The 20,372-nt window shown below is 39.0% G+C and overlaps 1 protein-coding gene across 2 annotated transcripts in view; it reads left to right on the top strand.

Annotated features, from left to right (window-relative positions):
• The window catches only part of CNTNAP4 (contactin associated protein family member 4), a 1,095,419-nt gene that overhangs the window by 538,525 nt on the left and 536,522 nt on the right, over positions 1-20,372 (top strand). For both annotated transcript variants that reach the window (XM_073575315.1, XM_073575314.1), the window contains exon 11: positions 17,720-17,826. In XM_073575315.1, coding sequence (XP_073431416.1) covers positions 17,720-17,826 — 107 coding nt within the window. The remainder of the gene's footprint in view (positions 1-17,719; positions 17,827-20,372) is intronic.

The following is a 20,372-nucleotide window of genomic DNA, read 5'->3' as shown; positions in this document are numbered from 1 at the left end:
TTCATTGTAGACAGTTGTGGTAACTGAGGCCTATTATTCTTATCATTTCTATGGTGTTATCGTCCTTCTGTAAAGCTGGAAATAACACAATTTATTACCGTGCCAACACAGACCACCCTCTGACACAGACTGCAGGGGGAGTCCAGTATCACACAGGATAGGATTAGATACACGGCTCAGCAGTCAGTTTCACACAGGATAGGATTAGATACACGGCTCAGCATTCAGTATCACATGAGAGAGGATTAGACACATGGCTCAGCAGGCAGTATCACACAGGATAGGATTAGATACACAGCTCAGCAGTCAGTATCACACAGGATAGGATTAGATACGCAGCTCAGCACACAGTATCAAACAGAATAGTATTAGATACATGGCTCAGCAGTCAGTATCACACAGAATAGGATTAGATACACCACTCAGCAGCCAGTACCACACAGGATAGGATTAGATGCATTGGTTTTATATGCAATATAATCATTATAATTTGTTATAACTAACCACAGTTGGTTACTGTGCCCAGGCAACGCCGGGCTCTTCAGCTAGTAAAATTCTAAAATTTGCAAAAAAAACCCTTTGCTTGAGTTGCCATTTATGGAGACCTGTAACTCTTACAATTTTTGAAACATAGAGCTGTGTAATGGTTTATTTTTCGTAACCTGAGCTGATGTTTTTACTGATACCGTTTTTTGGATAGACACAATATTTTTTTACTAGCCTCTTATTGCATTTCACAGCATTGCTTTTTTTTCGTTACACCCTTTATCGATTGGAATAATTTACTTTATATTTTGATAAATCAGACTACCAAATGTGTGTACTTAGCTTTTTTTTTCATTGTTTTAATTTTAATGGGGCAAAAGGGGGGCTGATTTGAACTTGTATGTTTTTTTTCATATTATTAAAAACTTTTACTGTATTCAATAGTTCAATAGTTAGGGGACTTGAAGTTGCAATCGTCTGACTGCTTGTGCTATACTGTACATAGCGCACTGCTATAGTATTTTTAACTAAAATCATTGTATGTACTCCAGCTACAGGTTGCCTTTCACAGGAGAATCATCATGACAAGCATAGAGATGTTCAGCAGCTCTCCGACTGTCATATCAACCCATCGGTGCCCCGTTTTCACATCAACCTATATATAATAAGTCCTAATTAGAAACTTTTTTCCATCTGTGATATACAAATGTATTTATTTTTAATTCATTTTGATAGAATTTTAATAAACATTGAACATTAAATATGTGCTGATAGGCAAGGTTTCAGTCAAAGCACTACTAACAGATGGTTCAGATTCCAGAAGAAATAATAAGCAAAAAAAACCCTAAAATAAATTAGTCAGTATAATTATATAGCAACAGTTTGAAAGAGAAAGGAGACTAGAAAAGACATTGACCTACTTTTAAACATCCAGTAAAGTTCTTTAGTGTCTCTATTTTAGTAGTGTAGAGTGGTACAGGTTGCATTATCCAATGTCTGTTTTTTTTTTAGAAATGGGAATTTAGAAGAAATAAACTAGGCAGTGGCATTAAATCAGATCACATTGCACACAATGCTCACTGTGAAAATTCTCCAATGCTAGTGCCTGGAGTTTACAGTTATGTTACCACAAGTATGTGATTTGCATACTTCTATTCACTTTCCGACTTGACTGTTTCCGGCCTATCTCAGTACACTTGCAATCAGCGAGGATGTAATATGGCTGCATGTATGCATATCACATACTTGCAATCATGACTTTGTAGAACGATCAAAGCGAGAAGTGCACACAATGTAAGGATTCACAAGTTTGCAATCACATAGAGAGACTGCAGACTCTACATAGATGTATGCAAATTGCCTCTTCAGAGAAAAAGATGACGAACTCTATAGCGCAACCTGTTGGTAGTAGCGGTCCAGTACCAGGCTCTTACGCAGGAGAACGGTGAAGAAATACATCAGGATAAGACTTTGCCCACAAACAGCAACCTTGTACGCCTTCAGAATCCTCATGGATGGAGAAAGAAAAATGTTGTGAAGAAGAAACGGAGAGTGTTGGTCATGGGGGATTCCCTGTTAAGAGGAACAGAGGCCGCTATCTGCAGACCAGATATAGCCTCAAGAGAAATCTGCTGCCTTCCTGGTGCAAAAATTAAAGATGTGTCTGACAGGATATCAGGACTCTTCAGACCTACAGATGACTACCCATTCCTGCTAATACATGTGGGGACAAATGACACAGCAAGAAACGACATGGAAACCATCTGCAGTGACTTTGAAAACTTAGGTAAGGCTGGTTTCACATTCGCGCTTTTTAAGCGCACGCACGGCCGGGGGTAGCTCCGTCCCCGAGCCGGCTCTCTGCCCGGCGTGCCCGCCCCTTCCTTGTAGCGCCGCCTCCTAGCGCACAGCGGCGCCTGCGATCGGCGCACCCTATCTTTAGCATAGGGTGCGCAGATCGTGCGCAGGCCGTGCGCTAGTTGCGCTTTGACCTGCGTTGCGCACTTTTGACGGTGCGCCGTGCGCGCCAAAATCCGAAAAGTTTGATTTTGGCGCGCACGGCGCACCGTCAAAAGTGCGCAGCGCAGGTCAAAGCGCAACTAGCGCACGGCCTGCGCACGATCTGCGCACCCTATGCTAAAGATAGGGTGCGCCGATCGCAGGCGCCGCTGTGCGCTAGGAGGCGGCGCTACAAGGAAGGGGCGGGCACGCAGGGCAGAGAGCCGGCTCGGGGGCGGAGCTACCCCCGGCCGTGCGTGCGCTTAAAAAGCGCGAATGTGAAACCAGCCTTAGAAAGTGAAAGAACTGGGAGCGCAGGTGGTCTTCCCTTCCATCCTCCCAGTGGATGGCCATGGAACAAGGAGGTGGAATAAGATTCTGCAGGTGAACAACTGGCTACGTCGATGGTGCCATCAGCAAGGATTTGGATTTCTGGATCACGGAGTAAATTACCTAAAGGATGGACTACTTGCTAGAGATGGGGTGCACCTTACGAAGACTGGAAAGCATGTGTTTGGAAGCCACCTTGCTACACTCATCAGAAGAGCTTTAAACTAGAACAATGTGGGAAGAGAAGCAAAAGGCAAGAAAAAGCCATACACCTGACAAATGCTATTGACAACTCTGCTATTAGAAGTGGAAAGGAAGAACAAAGACAAAAGAATCTAAATAATAAAAATATTGGAGAAAGAGAAACCAATCACAAACTAAAATGTTTCTATACTAATGCACAAGCATGGGCAACAAACAAGGAGAACTGGAACTACTAACGCAGGAAAAGAAATATAATGTCATTGGAATCACTGAAACTTGGTGGGACAATGCACATGGTTGGAATACAAGGTTAGAAGGATACAACTTATTTGCTAGAAACAGACTTGATAAACGAGGAGGAGGTGTCACATTGTATGTTAGAAATGTGTATATCTGCATAGAGATCCAAGCTTCAGAGACTGGGAGTTCTGTGGAAATTGTTTGGGTAAGAATACAAGGACAGAACAATGGAAAGGACACCATTGTAGGCATTTACTACAGGCCGCCTGTGCAAGCTGAAGATATGGATGAACTCTTTATGCATCAAATGGCCAAGTTCTCCAAAATATATGACATAGTTGTCATGGGAGATTTCAACTATCCAGTCATTTGTTGGGAATCTCTCTCAGGCAAAACTAACAGGTCAAGGATATTCTTATCCTCTCTTGCTGACAACTTTACCTTCGAAAAGGTAGGGGAGAAACCAAGTGGATCTGCTACCTTGGATCTAATCCTTATCAACAGGGAGGAAATAGTTGAGGAGGTAAAAGTGGCTGGGACCTTAGGAGGTAGCGACCATGCTATTTTAGAATTTTGGATAACTAGAGGAGGAAGACCTGTGAAGACTCAGACGTCAAGGTTAGATTTCAGAAAGGCAGATTTTAAGGGATTCAGAAAGAGAATTGGAGGGATCCAATGGCTGGATATCCTTAAGGGCAAAAATGTCCAGGAAGGATGGGAAATCTTGAAAAATAAAATTCTCAAAGCACAATTGTTATCAATTCCGAAAAGAGGGAAAAATAGGAAGTATTTAAGGAAACCAGGATGGATGAACACAGAACTTAAGCACATGCTAAAAAGGAAGAAAGAAATGTTTATCAAATGGAAAGAGGGAGGCATATCTAAAGAAGAATATAATGCTGTCTGCAGAACTTGCAAGGCACAAATCAGATTACTAAAGCTGACAATGAATTGAGGCTTGCTAGAGACATCAAAAGCAATAATAAAGGATTTTGGGGATATGTCAAAAGCAAAAGAAAAGTCAAAGATGCTATAGGATTTTTACAGGATGAAAATGATGAAATGGTAAGACAGGAAGTTGAGAAGGCCGAACTTTTAAATTCCTATTTTGCATCTGTTTTCTCTCAGAAAGGAAATGTAACATCAACTGTTCTTCACTGTCCTATTAAGGGAATAGAAGAATCCAGGATATATATAAACAGAAAGATAGTGAGGAAACACTTAGCTAACCTAAATGAATTCAAGTCTCCAGGTCCAGATGAATTACACCCCAGAGTACTGAAGGAGATAGCAGAAGAAATTTTTGAATCCCTCTCCATAATCTTTGAAAATTCTTGGAGAACAGGAGAAGTCCCAGAAGACTGGAGAAGAGCAAATGTTGTTCCTATCTTCAAAAAGGGGAAGAAGGTGGACCCAGGCAACTATAGGCCGGTGAGTCTGGCTTCTATACCAGGAAAGATCTTTGAACAAATTATTAAACAACATGTATGTCAGTACCTGGATAAGAATGAAGTGATTAAACAGAGTCAGCATGGGTTTGTAACTAATAAGTCATGTCAGACTAACTTAATTTCCTTCTATGACGGAATCACTGATTGGGTGGATCAAGGAAATGCTGTAGATATAGTATATCTTGACTTCAGCAAAGCTTTTGACAAAGTTTCTCACACAATCCTTATTGAAAAAATGACTAAGTGTGGAATGGACAAGGCAACTGTTAGGTGGATTCATAATTGGCTTAGTGATCGAACCCAAAGAGTGGTAGTAAATGTCTGCACATCCAGTTGGAAGAATGTCTCAAGTGGGGTACCACAGGGCTCTGCCCTGGGCCCTGTATTGTTCAACATATTTATCAACGATTAAGATGAAGGAATTGAGGGTAAACCGATTAAATTTGCTGATGACACAAAGCTAGGAGGGATTGCTAATACTAGAGAAGAGAGAGGATTCAAAAAGATATAAATAAACTGGAGAAGTGGGAAGCAACTAACAGAATGGTTTTTAACAGGGAAAAATCCAAAGTACTACATATGGGCAATAAAAATGAAAAAAGCATATACAGAATGGGAGGAATAGGGCTAAGCAACAGCACATGTGAAAAAGACTTGGGTATACTAATAGATCACAGACTGAATATGAGTCAACAGTGTGATGCAGCAGCAAAAAAGGCAAATTCAATTCTAGGATGTATTACCAGAAGCATACTGTCTAGATCACGTGAAGTCATTATTGCCCTCTACTCCTCTTTGGTCAGACCTCATCTGGAATATTGAGTCCAGCTTTGGGTGCCACATTTTAAAAAAGACATCAACAAACTGGAGCAAGTTCAGAAAAGAGCGACCAGAATGGTGACCGGTCTGCAAACCATGTCTTATGAGGAAAGGTTGCATGATTTGGGAATGTTTAGCTTGCAGAAGAGAAGACTGAGAGGATACTTAATAGCTGTCTACAAATATCTCAAGGGCTGTCACATTGTAGAAGGTTCATCTTTATTCTCATTTGCACAAAGAAAGACAAGAAGCAATGGGATGAAACTGAATGGGAGAAGACACAGATTAAATATTAGAAAAAACTTTTTGCAAGTTAGAGTGATCAATGAGTGGAACATGCTGCAACGGGAGGTGGTGAGTTCTCCTTCAATGGAAGTCTTCAAACAGAGGCTGGACAAACATCTGTCTGGGATGATTTAGCGAATCCTGCTTTGAGCAGGGGGTTGGACCAGATGGTCCAGGAGGTCCCTTCCAACTCTACGATTCTATGATTCTATGATCCTACATAGATGTAGACATGCGTGAATCCCCGGGATGTTCAAGTTCGACAGGTTTGGCAGGCAGTTAAAAAAATTACCAAAAACAGTTCTCAAACCCGGACCCGTTTCACTTGAATCGGGGGACAATACATTCAGTGTTTGCCATGCTCTCATGTGTATGACAGCGCGCAAACACTGCCTCTGATCAACAATAAAATAATTACCTTTGGTCAGACAGCCATGAACCCATAGCTGTGATCAGAGGTAAAATGTTTACCTCCTGTTTGTCTCCTGTCACTGGCATCAGCAAGAGCAGGAGCGGCTGATAAGAGTATTCATCAGCCGGTACCTATGTTTAAATAAATAATTAAAAAAAACAATGTGAGTTTCACTTTATTTTTGATAACCAGCCAGGCAAAACTGACAGCTGTGAGCTGCAACCCTCAGCTGTATTTTCAAGCTGATCAGGGGCCATGGATAATGGCCACCCCAGCCTAAAAATAGCAGCCCACAGCCGCCCAGAAAAGGCACATCTGTAAGATGCGTCAATTCTGGTGCTTTGATCAGCTCTTTCCATTTTCCCTGTGGTGATAGCAAGTGGGGTTCATATTTGTGGGGTTGATGTCATATTTGTATTATCTGGTGACATCAAGTCCATGGCTATATTGTAAATAAACACAGCAAGTGGGGATCACATTTGATGTCACCTTTGTATTGTCAGGTGACATCACTCCCACGGCTTAGTAATAGAGAGACGGCAATAAGACATCTATCCATTACTAATCCTATAGTTATATTGTAAATAAGTACACAGCCAGTATAAAGTCTTTTATTCAAACTAAAGCAAAACACACTTATTTCTTTATTTAAAAAGAACAAACACAGTTATACTCACTTAATGCCCACTCCACTGAAGCCCTTGTCTCCTGTAATAAAACAAAAATAAAAAACAATCCACTTCACTGTGGCAATACACTCCATGTGTATGGATAAAGCTTGTGAGGTATCAAGCAATTTTGTTCAAAGGGATGAAAAAGATTTTTCTATCCAGCAAAGTGAATTGAAATCAAACATTCTTTAATGTGACTCCATTAAAATAGTTACATGGGCATAAAAAATATAGACGCGTTTTGAGTCTTGCTGACTCTTTATTCTGTGTATATATATATATATATATATATATATATATATATCACCTCTTGTAGCTTAAGATCGGACAAACCCTTTAAGCTGGGATGAGAGTCCAGTTTGTTGGTGAGCATAAACTTTGTGTTTTAGTAGAAGTTATGAGCATAGTTATACAGATTGCATGGTTTTCTTATCTATGTAGTCATAAACATCAGTGTGTGTATTAAAGCCAAGAATTTGTGTGTGGATTAATGTTCAACAATATATTGTCACAAGGACACTGTTTGTTCTTAAAAATGTGAATTTTTTGTATAGTGAAGTACAGTGCTATTCCACTCAGTTTCTCATCTCTCGTTTTTATATTATTTCTTATTATTGTATAACTTATTTGTACATGTTAAAAACGAAAAAAATAGTCCCAGCTGCTAGTGATGTAAAATGTCAAAAAATCCTTTGTAGTCAAAGGGTTAAGTCATATCTCACTGCTCTGTTATGCTGTAGTTGCAAATGTACAACTGAATATTTGTAGGTGCTGCGGCCATGCTTTTAGAACCTTCTGGATAAGTTAGAATCCTACATTTTTTATGAAATGCATTATAAATTCAGATCAGATGCTTGTTTTTAGGATGGTGATTTTTTTCTACTTCTGTTGAAAAGTCTACTTCATCACTTGAAGGGAGGCCTGGTGTTTATATTCTCATGACCAGATGGCATTTTTCTTACTGAGTTGTTTTAGTAGCTAAAGGAATGAAGAAAAATTAGATTTGGAGCAAGAACTTTAATTGGATATTTGCAGGAAACTTCTCATATCCTGAGAAGTTTATGATGCAGTCAGTTTGATAATGGCTGGAAATTTCCTAGAACTCTACTAAGATCTTGTTAAATTCACATTTTAATTTTAAACGTAAAGACTTTTCATAGTGTCATTGGACTACTTGCCCCAGTGATGACACATCCAGCTGATACTCTACATGGATAGTGCAATTGTTTAATCATTGTACCATGGGCTGGTTATTTCAGATCTTTCATGGTCCAATGTAACATTCATGTTTCCATGGTCCAATGTAACTGCCCAGATAAAAAAAAAAATCACAATTTTGTAGTTTTAAATGACAATGCTGCTGTCTGCTTGTGATACATGTATTGTACTGTTCTCTTCTTCTACCTTATGTACTCTACTGCTTTCTACCTAAACTACATGATCTTTACTTCTCTCTACATGTGCTATGGTGCATGGTGCCTGTCTTTGCTATAAGTATAGTACTGCTCTCTACCTCTACCTTATGTACTGTTCTGCTTTCTACCTGTGATACATGTACTTTACTACTGCCTAAGGCCTGTTTCACATTTCAGTTTTTTTCCATCAGTCAAGATCCGCCGTTTTCCTAAAAAAAGGATCCGCCATTTTGTTTGGCGGATCCGTTTTTTTCCCATTGACTTGCATTACTGGTGGATCTTGACGGATGGCCATCCGTTGGATCCGTTTTTTTGCGGATCCGCCAATTTTTTTGCATCCGCCGACATGCACAGACGGAGCTTGTAACGTTTTTTTGGCTTGAAGGATCCGCATTTTTGTACTGCGCATGCCCGGAGGAATGATCTCAGCCGGAAATTTAACCCTGAAATCATTTCTGGCGGACGGTAAAAATTCTCTCTCTCTCTCTCTCTCGCTCGTCCCCGGGCTGCGGTTCCTTTAAAATTCTTCAGCCAACGGATCCGTCAAAAAAACGGTCCGCTGGCATCCGTTAACGTTAGTTACCAACGGATCTGCTTTCCGCCATTTTGGCAGATTTTAACTGACAAGAAAAAACTGAAGTGTGAAACAGGCCTAATTTTGCAGTATGTATTGTAAACTTTCTATTTGCACGATATACTGTACTTCTCTCTAACAGTGCTACGGCGCATGTACTATACTGCTGTCTGCCTGTGATACATGTACTGGACTGCTCTCTACCTCTTCCCTGTGTATTATACTGCTTTCTACCTGTACTTTACTTTTGCCCAACTCTGCAGCATATACTGTACAACGTTCTATGTGTACTATAAATACTGTTCTTCTCTCTATATGTGCTGCAGTGCATGTACTATACTGCTGTTTGCCTGTACTGCATGTATTGTACTGCTTCATATGTTTAACTTCTCTATACATGCACCACATATACTGTTCTGCACTCTACATGTGTGACATTTTATACTGTTCAATATCAGAGCTGCATTTAATATACTGTTCTTTACCAGTATTGCATGCCCTGTACTATTTTATATCAGTATGTACTGTACTGCTTTCTACCTGTTCTACAAGTATTGCAATGTTCTTGTACTACACATATTGTTCTGCTAAATATATGTACTAAGTGCATTGTTTTGCACTATCCCAGTCCTGTATGTACTGTACTATTCTGTTCTACACTGTGTGTATTATATCGCTATCTATATGAGCTAAATATGCTCTGCAGAACTTAACAATCAATACCTGCGCTACATTTTCTACTGTAATTAACAAGTGGTTCAAGTACTTTACTTCTCCCATTCTGAATGAGCAACTGCTTTGAACACATGAATGTACATGTTAGGCGTCGGGATTTTCCTGCTGCGCAGGATAGATCCCAAGAATTATCTGGTACTGTGTTCTCCCATTCAAGTCCGGCCGCTGCGATTGCTGCTCAGCACAGACGTGCCAGTGTCTTACTCAGGGTCAGAGTATATGTTTGGTTACTGCTGGCTCTCAAGTTAAGTCTATGGTAACCAGTGATATACAGCTGCAGCCTTGTGCTCTGGAGTCTAAGTCCAGAGATAATGTTATTGAGAATGTTCGTGATGTGGTACCTTCTTATTGGTAGTTGGACGTTAGCTGCTCTGGTGATGTGGCATGAGTGTTTGGGGTGAAGCCTAGCATATAAAAGGCTCTCAGCGGCGCATGCAGGCACGCTAGTGTCATTTATGTGTGGTGGTTACTCTACCATTCTGTCTGCATATTTGCATGTGTCATTTTATGCTCAGTGAGTGTACACATCAGCAGGCAGGTTGCACACTTCTGCAGCTTCTGCAGCTTCGTACCCATGGTTTATGGCCTGAGTCTTTAGTCTACTACATTCTTAGGTTGCCAGCCAGGCACAGGTTCAGTAGTATCAGGACTGGGGTAATTTGCTGCTTGGATTAGCATCTGTTTCATTCCTGTGTGCGATTAGCATGGTTCAGTTACAGAGCAAGCTCAACCCTTATGCTATACTTCTTTATGACAGTTAGAGTTGAGCAGCTTTGGTCAGATCGGGTTTCATGAAACAAAATTCGTTTCAGATTAAACTGGTTCGACTAGGACAAAAAAAGTTGGAGTTTCATCCGAAACCCGACCACAATGCAAGTCAATGGGAAATAAAAGTCGGCATTGAGCGGATGACATTCATCCACTCAATGCCGACTTTTATTCCCCATTGACTTGCATTGGGGTCGGGTTTCAGATGAAACTCCGACTTTTTTTGTCCTAGTCGAACCAGTTTCATCTGAAACGAATTTTGTTTCATGAAACCCGATCCGACTAAAGTCGCTCAACTCTAATTGTGACTGTTTCCTATCATAAATGTACAAATACATGACTTACTTTAAATCTTCAGTAAATCTCTCTGTATTCGAATCTAGATTTTCTAGAAAAATCTGACGTATATAAATCAAAAGCTGATTCTTGCTAAAAACCGATGAAATAATATAAGCTTAAATGTCAGTGAAATGGAAAAAAAGCTCATTACAGAGAAGGGGTTTGTGGTGTCACATTTAGGAGGGACTGAACAGTTTGATTAATAGCTAGTGTGCTGGCATATAAGTCTTTACACCCTACCAGTGGCGTCACCAAATGTTAACTTGGAATGTAGACCTCTCTCACATAAATCAAACATGTCAGATGGAGAAATAGCATTGGTAAATACTATTGCTTATTGCATTTTTTATCAGGTGTGGACACCGTGACTGAGCAGCCAAAGATCATGAAATAAAAGGGAAATGCATACCTTTACTCTCCATACCAACTCAATATCTAACTAATGATAATGAGGAAATAATGCCTAAAGATACAGTAAATTATCTCTTTATTTTTACCTTTGCTGGTAAACTATATGTGACATATTATTTACACACTGCAGAGATACACAGTTGGTCAAAATTTTTGGTACCCCTCATTTAATGACAGAAAAACCCACAATGGTCACAGAAATAACTTGAATCTGACAAAAATAATAATAAATAAACAATCTATGAAAATGAACAAATGAAAGTCAGACATGAAAAGATGGTACCCTTAACTTAATATTTTGTTGCACAACCTTTTGAGACAATCACTGCATCAAACGATTCCGTAGCTGTCAATGAGACTTCTGCACCTCTTGACAGGTATTTTGGCTCACTCCTCAAGCGCAAACTGCTCCAGTTGTCTTGTGTTTTAAGGTTGCCTTTTCCAGATGGCATGTTTCAGCTCTTTCCATAGATGCTCAATAGGATTTAGGTCAGGGCTCATAGAAGGTCACTTCAGAATAGTCCAATATTTTCCTCTTAGCCGTTCTTGTTTTTAGCTGTGTGTTTTGGGTTATTATCCTGTTTCAAGACCCATGACCTACGACTGGTACCAAGCTTTCTGACACTGGGCAGCACATTTCTCTCTAGAATCCATTGATAGTATTGAGATTTCATTGTATCCTGCACAGATTCTAGACACCCTGTGCCAGATGCAGCAAAGAAGCTCCAGAACATAAGAGTCTCCTACATGTTTCACAGTAGGGACAGTGTTCTTTTGTTTATATGCTTCATTTTTCCATCTGTGAACGTAGAGCTGATGTGCCTTGCCAAAAAGTTCCTTTTTTGTCTCATCTGTCCACAGGACATTCTCATGTCAACATGTAGTTTGGCAAATTCCAGTCTGACTTTTTTATGATTTTTTTTCAACAATGTAGTCCTCCTTGGTCGTCTCCCATGAAGTCCACTTTGGCTCATAAAACAATGTATGGTGCGATCTGGCACTGATGTTCCTTGAGGTTGAAGTTCACTTTTAATCTGTTTAGATGTTTTTCTGGGCTCTTTTGTTACCATTCGTGTTTGACGAGTGTGACCAACCTGTCAATCAGTTTTCCAAGTGATGCTACAGATCGCTTGGAAAACACTAGCATTCTGCAAGCTAATTACGCTTGAAAAATGCTAGTTTTTCTGTGGGAAAATTGCGGGAATTTAAAATGCGATTTTCCCACGGAATGAAATTCCGGAAATCTCGCGGTAACTTCCACGGGAATTCTGCTACGTGTGAACTTAGCCTAACAGCTTCACTCCACTCATGGCTGATGATGTCTGAATATCTCAGTCATCATCTGCAAAGAAAGATGCGAGCTCAATTTACAAGCCTACATCAAAGTCAATGAGCCAACATAACTGTATGTCATATGTTGGTAAGAGAATTAATATCAATCACTTCCCATCTGATCCGATTGAAACTCAATGTTCATTTTGCCTGCTAAGATCTGACACTAGTCCAAAGAAGCTGGAGCTGTTAGCCAGACTGAGGTTATGTGCACACGTTGCGGATTTGCCTGTGGAATTTTCTGCACAGATTCTGCATCTCTTTGCAGAAAATGCAAGTATAAATCCATGCGTTTTTTATGCAGATTTTCATGCGTTTTTTCATGCTGATTTGTATTCGTTTTTGTAAGCTAAATAATTACATATTATTTAACAAAAAAAGAGTTGTGATGTAATTTCCCTGTCCAACCTCTTCTTTTACATACTCCATTGAAGAATAATGTTTACACACACAGACAGATCTATAGATAGATAGATCTATAGATAGACACATCTATAAATGGATAGATAGATAGATAGCTCTATAGACGGATATATCTATATATATAAATAAATAATATATATAAATAAATAATAATATATATATAGATAAATATATATTTAAATATATATCTATAGATAGATCTATAGATATAGATTTATCTATCTATCCATAGATATATCCATAGATATATCTATAGATACAACTATAAGATAGACAGACAGATAAATATACGTATAGATAGATATAGATAGATCCATCTATCCATAGATACTGTAGATCTATCGATAGATAGAGATAGATATATCTATCTATACATAGATATAACTATCTATAGATATATCTATCTATAGATATATCTATAGGTAGAGAGATATATCTATAGACAGATATATCTATAAATAGATAGCTATATAATACCAATGTCGATGTTTAGTAATGAACAATATGTTTAAGTTTTTAAAAAAGGGAAAAAATGGTGTGGGCTCCCGTGCAATTTTCTATGCCAGACAGGGAAAGCCGACGATGGGGGCAGATATTAATAGCTTTGGAAGGGACCATGGTTAATGGCGCCCCGGCTAAAAACATCTGCCCCCAGCCATCCCAGAAATGGCGCATCGCTAAGATGCACCAATTCCAGCACTTAGCCTCTCTCTTCCTACTGCCCTGTAGCTGTAGCATATGGGGTAATATTTGTGGGATTGATGTCACCTTTGTATTGTAAGGTGACATCAAGCCCAACTTAGTAATGTAGAGGCATCAATATGCTACCTATCCATTACTAATCCTAGAGATGGTAAAGGGTTAAAAAAAACAGCCAGAACAATGTATTTTAATGAAAAAGAAAACATGAACCACAGTTTCCCATCTTTGTTGTATGCCTAATTCCTGCAACGCCCTCGATCACCTGTAAAAAAAAAGTAAACCAACAGTGTACTCCCTGTTCCGACATAATCCATTTAATAACGAGTGTCCTGCAATGATCTTCCCTATAGAGCTGTCACATCAGGGCCTCCAGTGACATTTTGACAGGTGATAATGGCTCCTGCAGTGTTATCACTGAGGGTTCACTGGAGTTGATGCTCTCACTTTACGGCATTGCTATGTGAGAAATTTTCCACACAGCGGTGCCACAAGTGACAGCCTGAACTCCATTGACCTCTGACGGCGGAGTGATACACTGCGGGAGGATGCCTGCAGTCATTGTATCACTGGAGCCCCTGGAAAGTGGTCACATCTGCCAATGTGACAGCTCTCCACGGGATATCGTTTTGGGGCAATCGTTATTACGGGGATTTTTTTTACACTTGAACACACTATCCTGATGATGGGACTACTGCTGTCCCATCATCGGCCAGCTGTCACTGCAGCAGGCATAGCTGGATGGGATTAGTAGTTCCATCGGATCATGTCTGCCTACATACATACCCGCACACACACACTGCGCCACACACACCCACAGACCCCCGCACACATGCGCACATACATAGACACCGCACACAGACCCACACACATTCTCTGCACACAAATAGCTCCACCCACATAGTCTCTGCCTACACACTCTTCCTCCTATCAATCTGCAGTGTTTCACGCATCCACATCCGCAGAAAAAACGCAGATTTTTTTAAACCTGTGGATTTGCTCCAGATTTGTCTGACTCAGTGGAAGTCAATGGGTGCAGAAATGCTGCAGATCTGCAAAAAGAATTGACGTACTGTGGAAAATAAAACGCTCCATATTTTTCCGCAGCATGTGCACAACAAATCTCCATTTCCCATAGATTAACATTGGTTGTGCACTACACTGCTGATTTGATGCAATTCCACAGATCCAAAACCGCTGCGGAAACACATCAAAATCCGCAACATGCACAGCCTGAAAGGGCAGGGATTCGATCTACTTGCATGCATGAGAAGTTTCACTGTTTATCTGTAGTCATAAAATGCTCATTTCATTATTAGGATTTCAAAACAACTATAACATGAATCTTTAAAAATGAATACACCAGTCTCATAAGGTCTTACAAATCTATTTAATAATTTATGTAGTTTGTATTTTAAATGCTGGTGACAGATACACTTTAAATGTTTGATTTTTTTTAGTCCGTGCGATAATTTATTTGAAGTCTACAGTCGTAACAACTGTGTTTTAAACTGTCTTATAGAAAACATATGAATACATGCATCATATATTTTGTTGCAAAAATTGCTTTTGTATAACCTTAAATGCAACCTGCTTTATATTTGAATGATTCAAGGTTACTTTGCCTGCAGACTCAAAATTTTGCTTTCAGTTGCTGTGGTGAACCAGAGTCAATGCTTGACGTGCTGTTCTACTTCAAGTTTAGTTTTTGTTTTGCTCATCTCAGTGCCGTTTTTTCAGCTTAACACATCAATAATATCCTTATGACCTTAAAGTGAGTTGAAAATTGCTTTTTCTCTTCATCCTATGTTTACACTAAATCTCCCTTGACTTTTATTAGATCCCTAAAACAACTTTTCAACTTAGAGAAATCTGTTTTAACTTGGTTTAGCCCTTAGGAAAAAGACTTTGTCCTTGAAATCTCTTCTTAATTGTATTGCAAAGGACCAATAAAACAGACTTATTCTATAAAAAAAAAATGGAATTTATGGTTCTCAATTTCAACAAAATGTAAAAAGTAGTAGGCTTTCTATGCGAGTGCAGACTGTTTGGATATTGTCAATGAATGAATGTATGAAAAAAAATCTCCAGCTTAAAACTCCATTTCAGAAAAAAGTCCAATATTTTATTGATAAAATACTTAAAAATCCAGCATCAAAAACGGAAAGACATGAGGACAAATGGGGTCCCTGGTGGTCTGAAACTGACTCGTTTTGACCATTCAGGTCTTACATTTAGGCCCATTCACATGTTGTTCATTGTTCACATCGTGTTTAAGACTAGTGGTAAGAGAGATTTACAAAAGCTGATAAATGGCGAAAGATGTGGGTGAGGTGATAAACAAGTGCATGCAAGAAATGGCTGCTTTTTTAGGCATCTTTGGGGCTTCATACATATGGTAGAGCTGTTTGATATGAAGGCACATAGAGTTACTGTATTTCTTTTCTATGGATCTCTAGACAGTCTGAGAGCAATCCTAAGAGCCATATATAGCACCATACTATAGCTATGTGAAAAAAACATGCAAGAGACAAAATAAACTGCTTTCTAATGAATTCTGAGGTATAGGCGAGTTCACAGATATGGGGATTATTGATAATAGAATCTTTTAAAATTCAAATTTGTCAGGTTTGGCAAATTTTTACCAAAAATTCAATTTGTTGTAAATTCATTTTTCTCAAATTGCAGGTAGATTATTTGTGCTGAATTGATGTGGTCAAGGGCAGTTGCAGACAGCAATATTTCTGATCTGAGTGTGATCCAACAAAACATCAAATCGCGCTCTAACCAATGTTAGTCTATAAAGCTGTGCACATGTCCAAATTTTTTTACATCTCATATTTGGATCACACTTGGCCATACAAATCAACGAATCCGTGGAAAACATTGGATTGTATTCAAATGACATCTGAATGCAATTCAATTTGCACGGACTAACAGAATAGAGAAGATTGAAAATTGTTATCCTCCATCTTCTCATCCATACAGCGGTATATAATAGACAAAACCTACTACAATGTGAAAAATGGTGACAACAACTTCTTGTGATCAATTTGTAAAAATCAAATTATTTGAATTTGCTTGGACCTGTGGATTTAAGGAAATTGAGCTCAAATTTGATTTCCATCAAATCGATTCGATCATCTCTAATGGCTTCTTCACCTTCAATATAAAGTTGTACATGGCTCCTTAAACATATTCTTGAATATAGATGCCTGTTATAGGGAGGTTTTTTTTTTTAAATCAAAGACAACGTGAGCAATTAAAACATTTTATATATGTCATATATTTCTGAGATTAGACTTTTAAATGTACTCATTCATAGTGGCTCATCTCCATTGCTATAATTACCATCTCTCTAGTATTCTTCTAATTGCACATTGAAATGGCTTCAAGCCGAGCAGTGTTAACAAAAAATAAGAGATGGTTTTAAATATTGCACTTTAAAGAAGTTGTGAATGATTGTAGACTAAGATAGGTTATATCATACTGTATTCTCCCCTTTTCAGAAAATCCAATAATAAAATCTGAGACTGTAAAAGAGTTATTAGAATTAGTAATACTTTTCTAGCAATGTTTTTCCAACTACTTTTTTCTCGGCTGGAATTGACACAGTTTAATTGGCTTAAAATCACTGGTATATTTTACAGTATTCTAATAAAATATCTAAATGTCCTTAGCAGTAATGTAGTCTAGTTAGTGGAGAACAAAACTTTTAATTAGACTTTTTCAAAGTGCACTGCCGAATGAGGTTTTAAGGAGCAACCACAAAAGATATTGGTTTTAAAAGTTTTATATGCACAAATTCAATCAACGATTGATCAGATGGCAGTCATGTCTGAAAAGCAGACAAATTCTTTCTGCATAGGTCATTATTGGGCATTATATTGGAGTATTAAATTATGGTTCATATTATTGCTGAGAATGACATTTACAGCTGTGGCTATGAAATATGCCATCACTTTTGTTCTTCTTAATGAGCGGCTGTCTCTAGTTTTTCTATTTTACATTTCAGCATTACTTGAAACTATACTAATAAAATGAGTTTGCAGTCTTTCGCACGAAGCAGAACTCGGTGCCTGGCTTTCAATCTTCTAAAATGCTAATATAGAAATGTTGTTTTTCAGATGTTTTCCAAATTACTGTGAGCATGGAGGAATGTGCTCACAAACCTGGAGTGATTTCTACTGTAATTGCTCAGACACAGGATACATGGGAGCAACTTGTCATTATCGTAAGTTTTTCAGCTATAAAAATATGTACCGAAATAAAACTGTGATTCAACCAAATGATTCTCAAATTCTCTATATTTGTTTTGTGCAGCTGCTTAAGATCAAAAATTATTTTCCTGCAGCTTTATTGGCAAAAATGTTCACATGTTGTGGCCTCGTTGCAATTTTTTTTGCCAAAATTAAGGCAATAAGCACTGAAATATAATTATCATTGTAGCAAAAAATGCAATGCGGCAGCAATGTTTTAAAGCAGTGTAAAAGAAAGTTTTGCAATTATTTTTTACACTGATCTTAGGTTGAGTTATATCTCTTTCCTATCGATATCAAGTCTGTAATCAAAATTCTGAATACTTTTTGCTAATAATATGGTACGAAAAGTTTCTAAAGTCTCTTAAACATGGTTGTCCGAGTTCAGAAAAAAGGGTCTGTTTCTTTTTTTTAGAAATGACACAATGTACTGTAAGCTTTTGTGAACTGAACTTGTCTTGTTTGTCAGGTGTGGTGACTTGTAAACAGGCTAAAATATCATCATCATAAAGAACGCATCGGTTCACTCAGGCAATGTGCTGCAGATAAAGATTTTTAAACCTGCTTAAAAATCTTCTCATCTGATGGGCCTGTCCTGGCCTGACCCATCAGATGTTTGCCAGCCTATTTAGACTGGCCTATAGTTGTGCCTACAAATGCTCTCACCTGGTTACTGGCCTGTCCAAATAGTTCTCAAAGAGAATCTGACACCTGTGTCAATTCATGTGCAGTATGTATCATGCACTGGCTGTACAAACTCAGTCAAGTATGCTTTACTCTGGAAAGCTGTGCACATGTAGGCATAGGCAGAGACCTGTTGAGTCAGTGGGAGGGGAGAAGCCCCTGAAGACCCTCCTGTCTGACTAGTCTACAGAGCAACTCGGTCCCCAGTGGCTATTAAAGGGAATCTGTCAACAGTTATTTGTACCTCATCTGGGAGCAGTGTAATGTAGGCAACGAGATCCTGAATCCAACAATATATATATATATCACTTAGCTTACTGGGTGCAACAGTTCTGACATAATCAGAGCTTTTATATTTAGAGTGAAGTAGAGCCAACCTCTGTATATGCAAGCTCTGTATATGCAAGCTCTGTATATGCAATGCCTATAGACAGTGAGCTGTTTATCACAGGGGGTGGCATTGCTGGACTATTTTAGTCTGGCAATGTTAATCACATAGTGACAGATCCTTCACAGTTAAATGCTTGTAATATGCTCAAAACAAAACATACTTTTAAATTTAAAAAAAAAAAATAATAAACACAGTTATACTCACCTAACGCCCATTCCATTGAATCTCTTGTCTCGTCGTATCATAAAAATAAAAAGCAAACATATCCTTCACCTATCCATCGTTCTGTCCCATGCCGTAATCCATGTCTGGGAATAAATAGTTTTCAACCTGGACTGTGCCAAGATGTGACCATCCAGTCTAAGAACCACTGATGAATGACCTTCTGCAATCGCCAGCATCAGTGACTACAGGTGACCTCATCAAGGTTACTGCAGGACACTGAAGCTGCATCACCAGCCTGGTAAATGAACGGCAGTGACCTTCAGAGATCTGCTAGTGCAGTGAGAAAAAGTACTCATAGTGCAGCGCTGAGCTCAAAGAATTCACTACAGTTCACTGTGAGAAATTTCTCAAAGTGGACTGCGGTGAACTCTCTGAGCTCAGCGCTGCACCGAGAGACTTTACATAAATAAATATTTTAAAAAATGACATAGGTTTCCCTGTTATTTTGATATCCAACCAGGCAAAACTCACAGCTGGGGGCTGCAACCCTCAGATGTCAGCATTAGCAAGGCAGCTTATAAAGAATAGAGGGGTCCCCAAGCTGTTTTTTTAATTATTTAAATAAATAATTTAAAAAATGGCATGGGGTCCTCTCTACTTTTGACAACCAGACAAGTTAAAGCAGACAGACAATTCTGGCGCTTTGCCCAGCTCTTCTCACTTGACCTGTAGCAGTGGCAAGTGGGGTTCATATTTGTGGGTTTGATGTCATCTTTGTATTGTCTGGTGACATCAAGCCCATGTCTTATTAATGGAGAGACATATATAAAACACCTATCCATTACTAATCCTATAGTTGTATGGTAAATAAATATACAGCAAGTATAGTTTTTTATTTGAAAAAAAACATACTTTTACTTTTTTATTTAACCCATTAAGGACAAAGCCACTTTGTAAGTTAATGGCCAGCCCTTAAAGGGAACCTGTCACCCCCCCAGGGCATTTTTAACTAAAACAGCCACCTTCAGCAGCACTAAGGCTGCATTCTGTGAAGGTGGCTCCCAGCTGTCCATCAACCCCCTGTTGCATCCCCGCACCACCTCCTCCTGTGTTGTTGTTGGTGTTAGATGCCGGTGAGCGCCTGCACCGTGCCAACAGTTCTGGGGTCTCTGAAACATGGAAGGCACGATAGCCTGATTTCAGTTCCTGGGCAGCGCGCACTGTGCATGCCTGAGAACTGTTGGCACAGCGTAGGCACCCGCAAGCATCTGACACCTATAA

This window comes from Dendrobates tinctorius, unplaced genomic scaffold, assembly GCF_039654945.1.
Source record: "Dendrobates tinctorius isolate UK_male_01 unplaced genomic scaffold, ASM3965494v1 ptg000044l, whole genome shotgun sequence".
In the NCBI taxonomy this organism is placed as follows: Eukaryota; Metazoa; Chordata; class Amphibia; order Anura; family Dendrobatidae; genus Dendrobates; species Dendrobates tinctorius.
The sequence above is the reverse complement of the archived record's forward strand: the minus strand, read 5'-3'. Positions and strand labels throughout refer to the sequence as shown.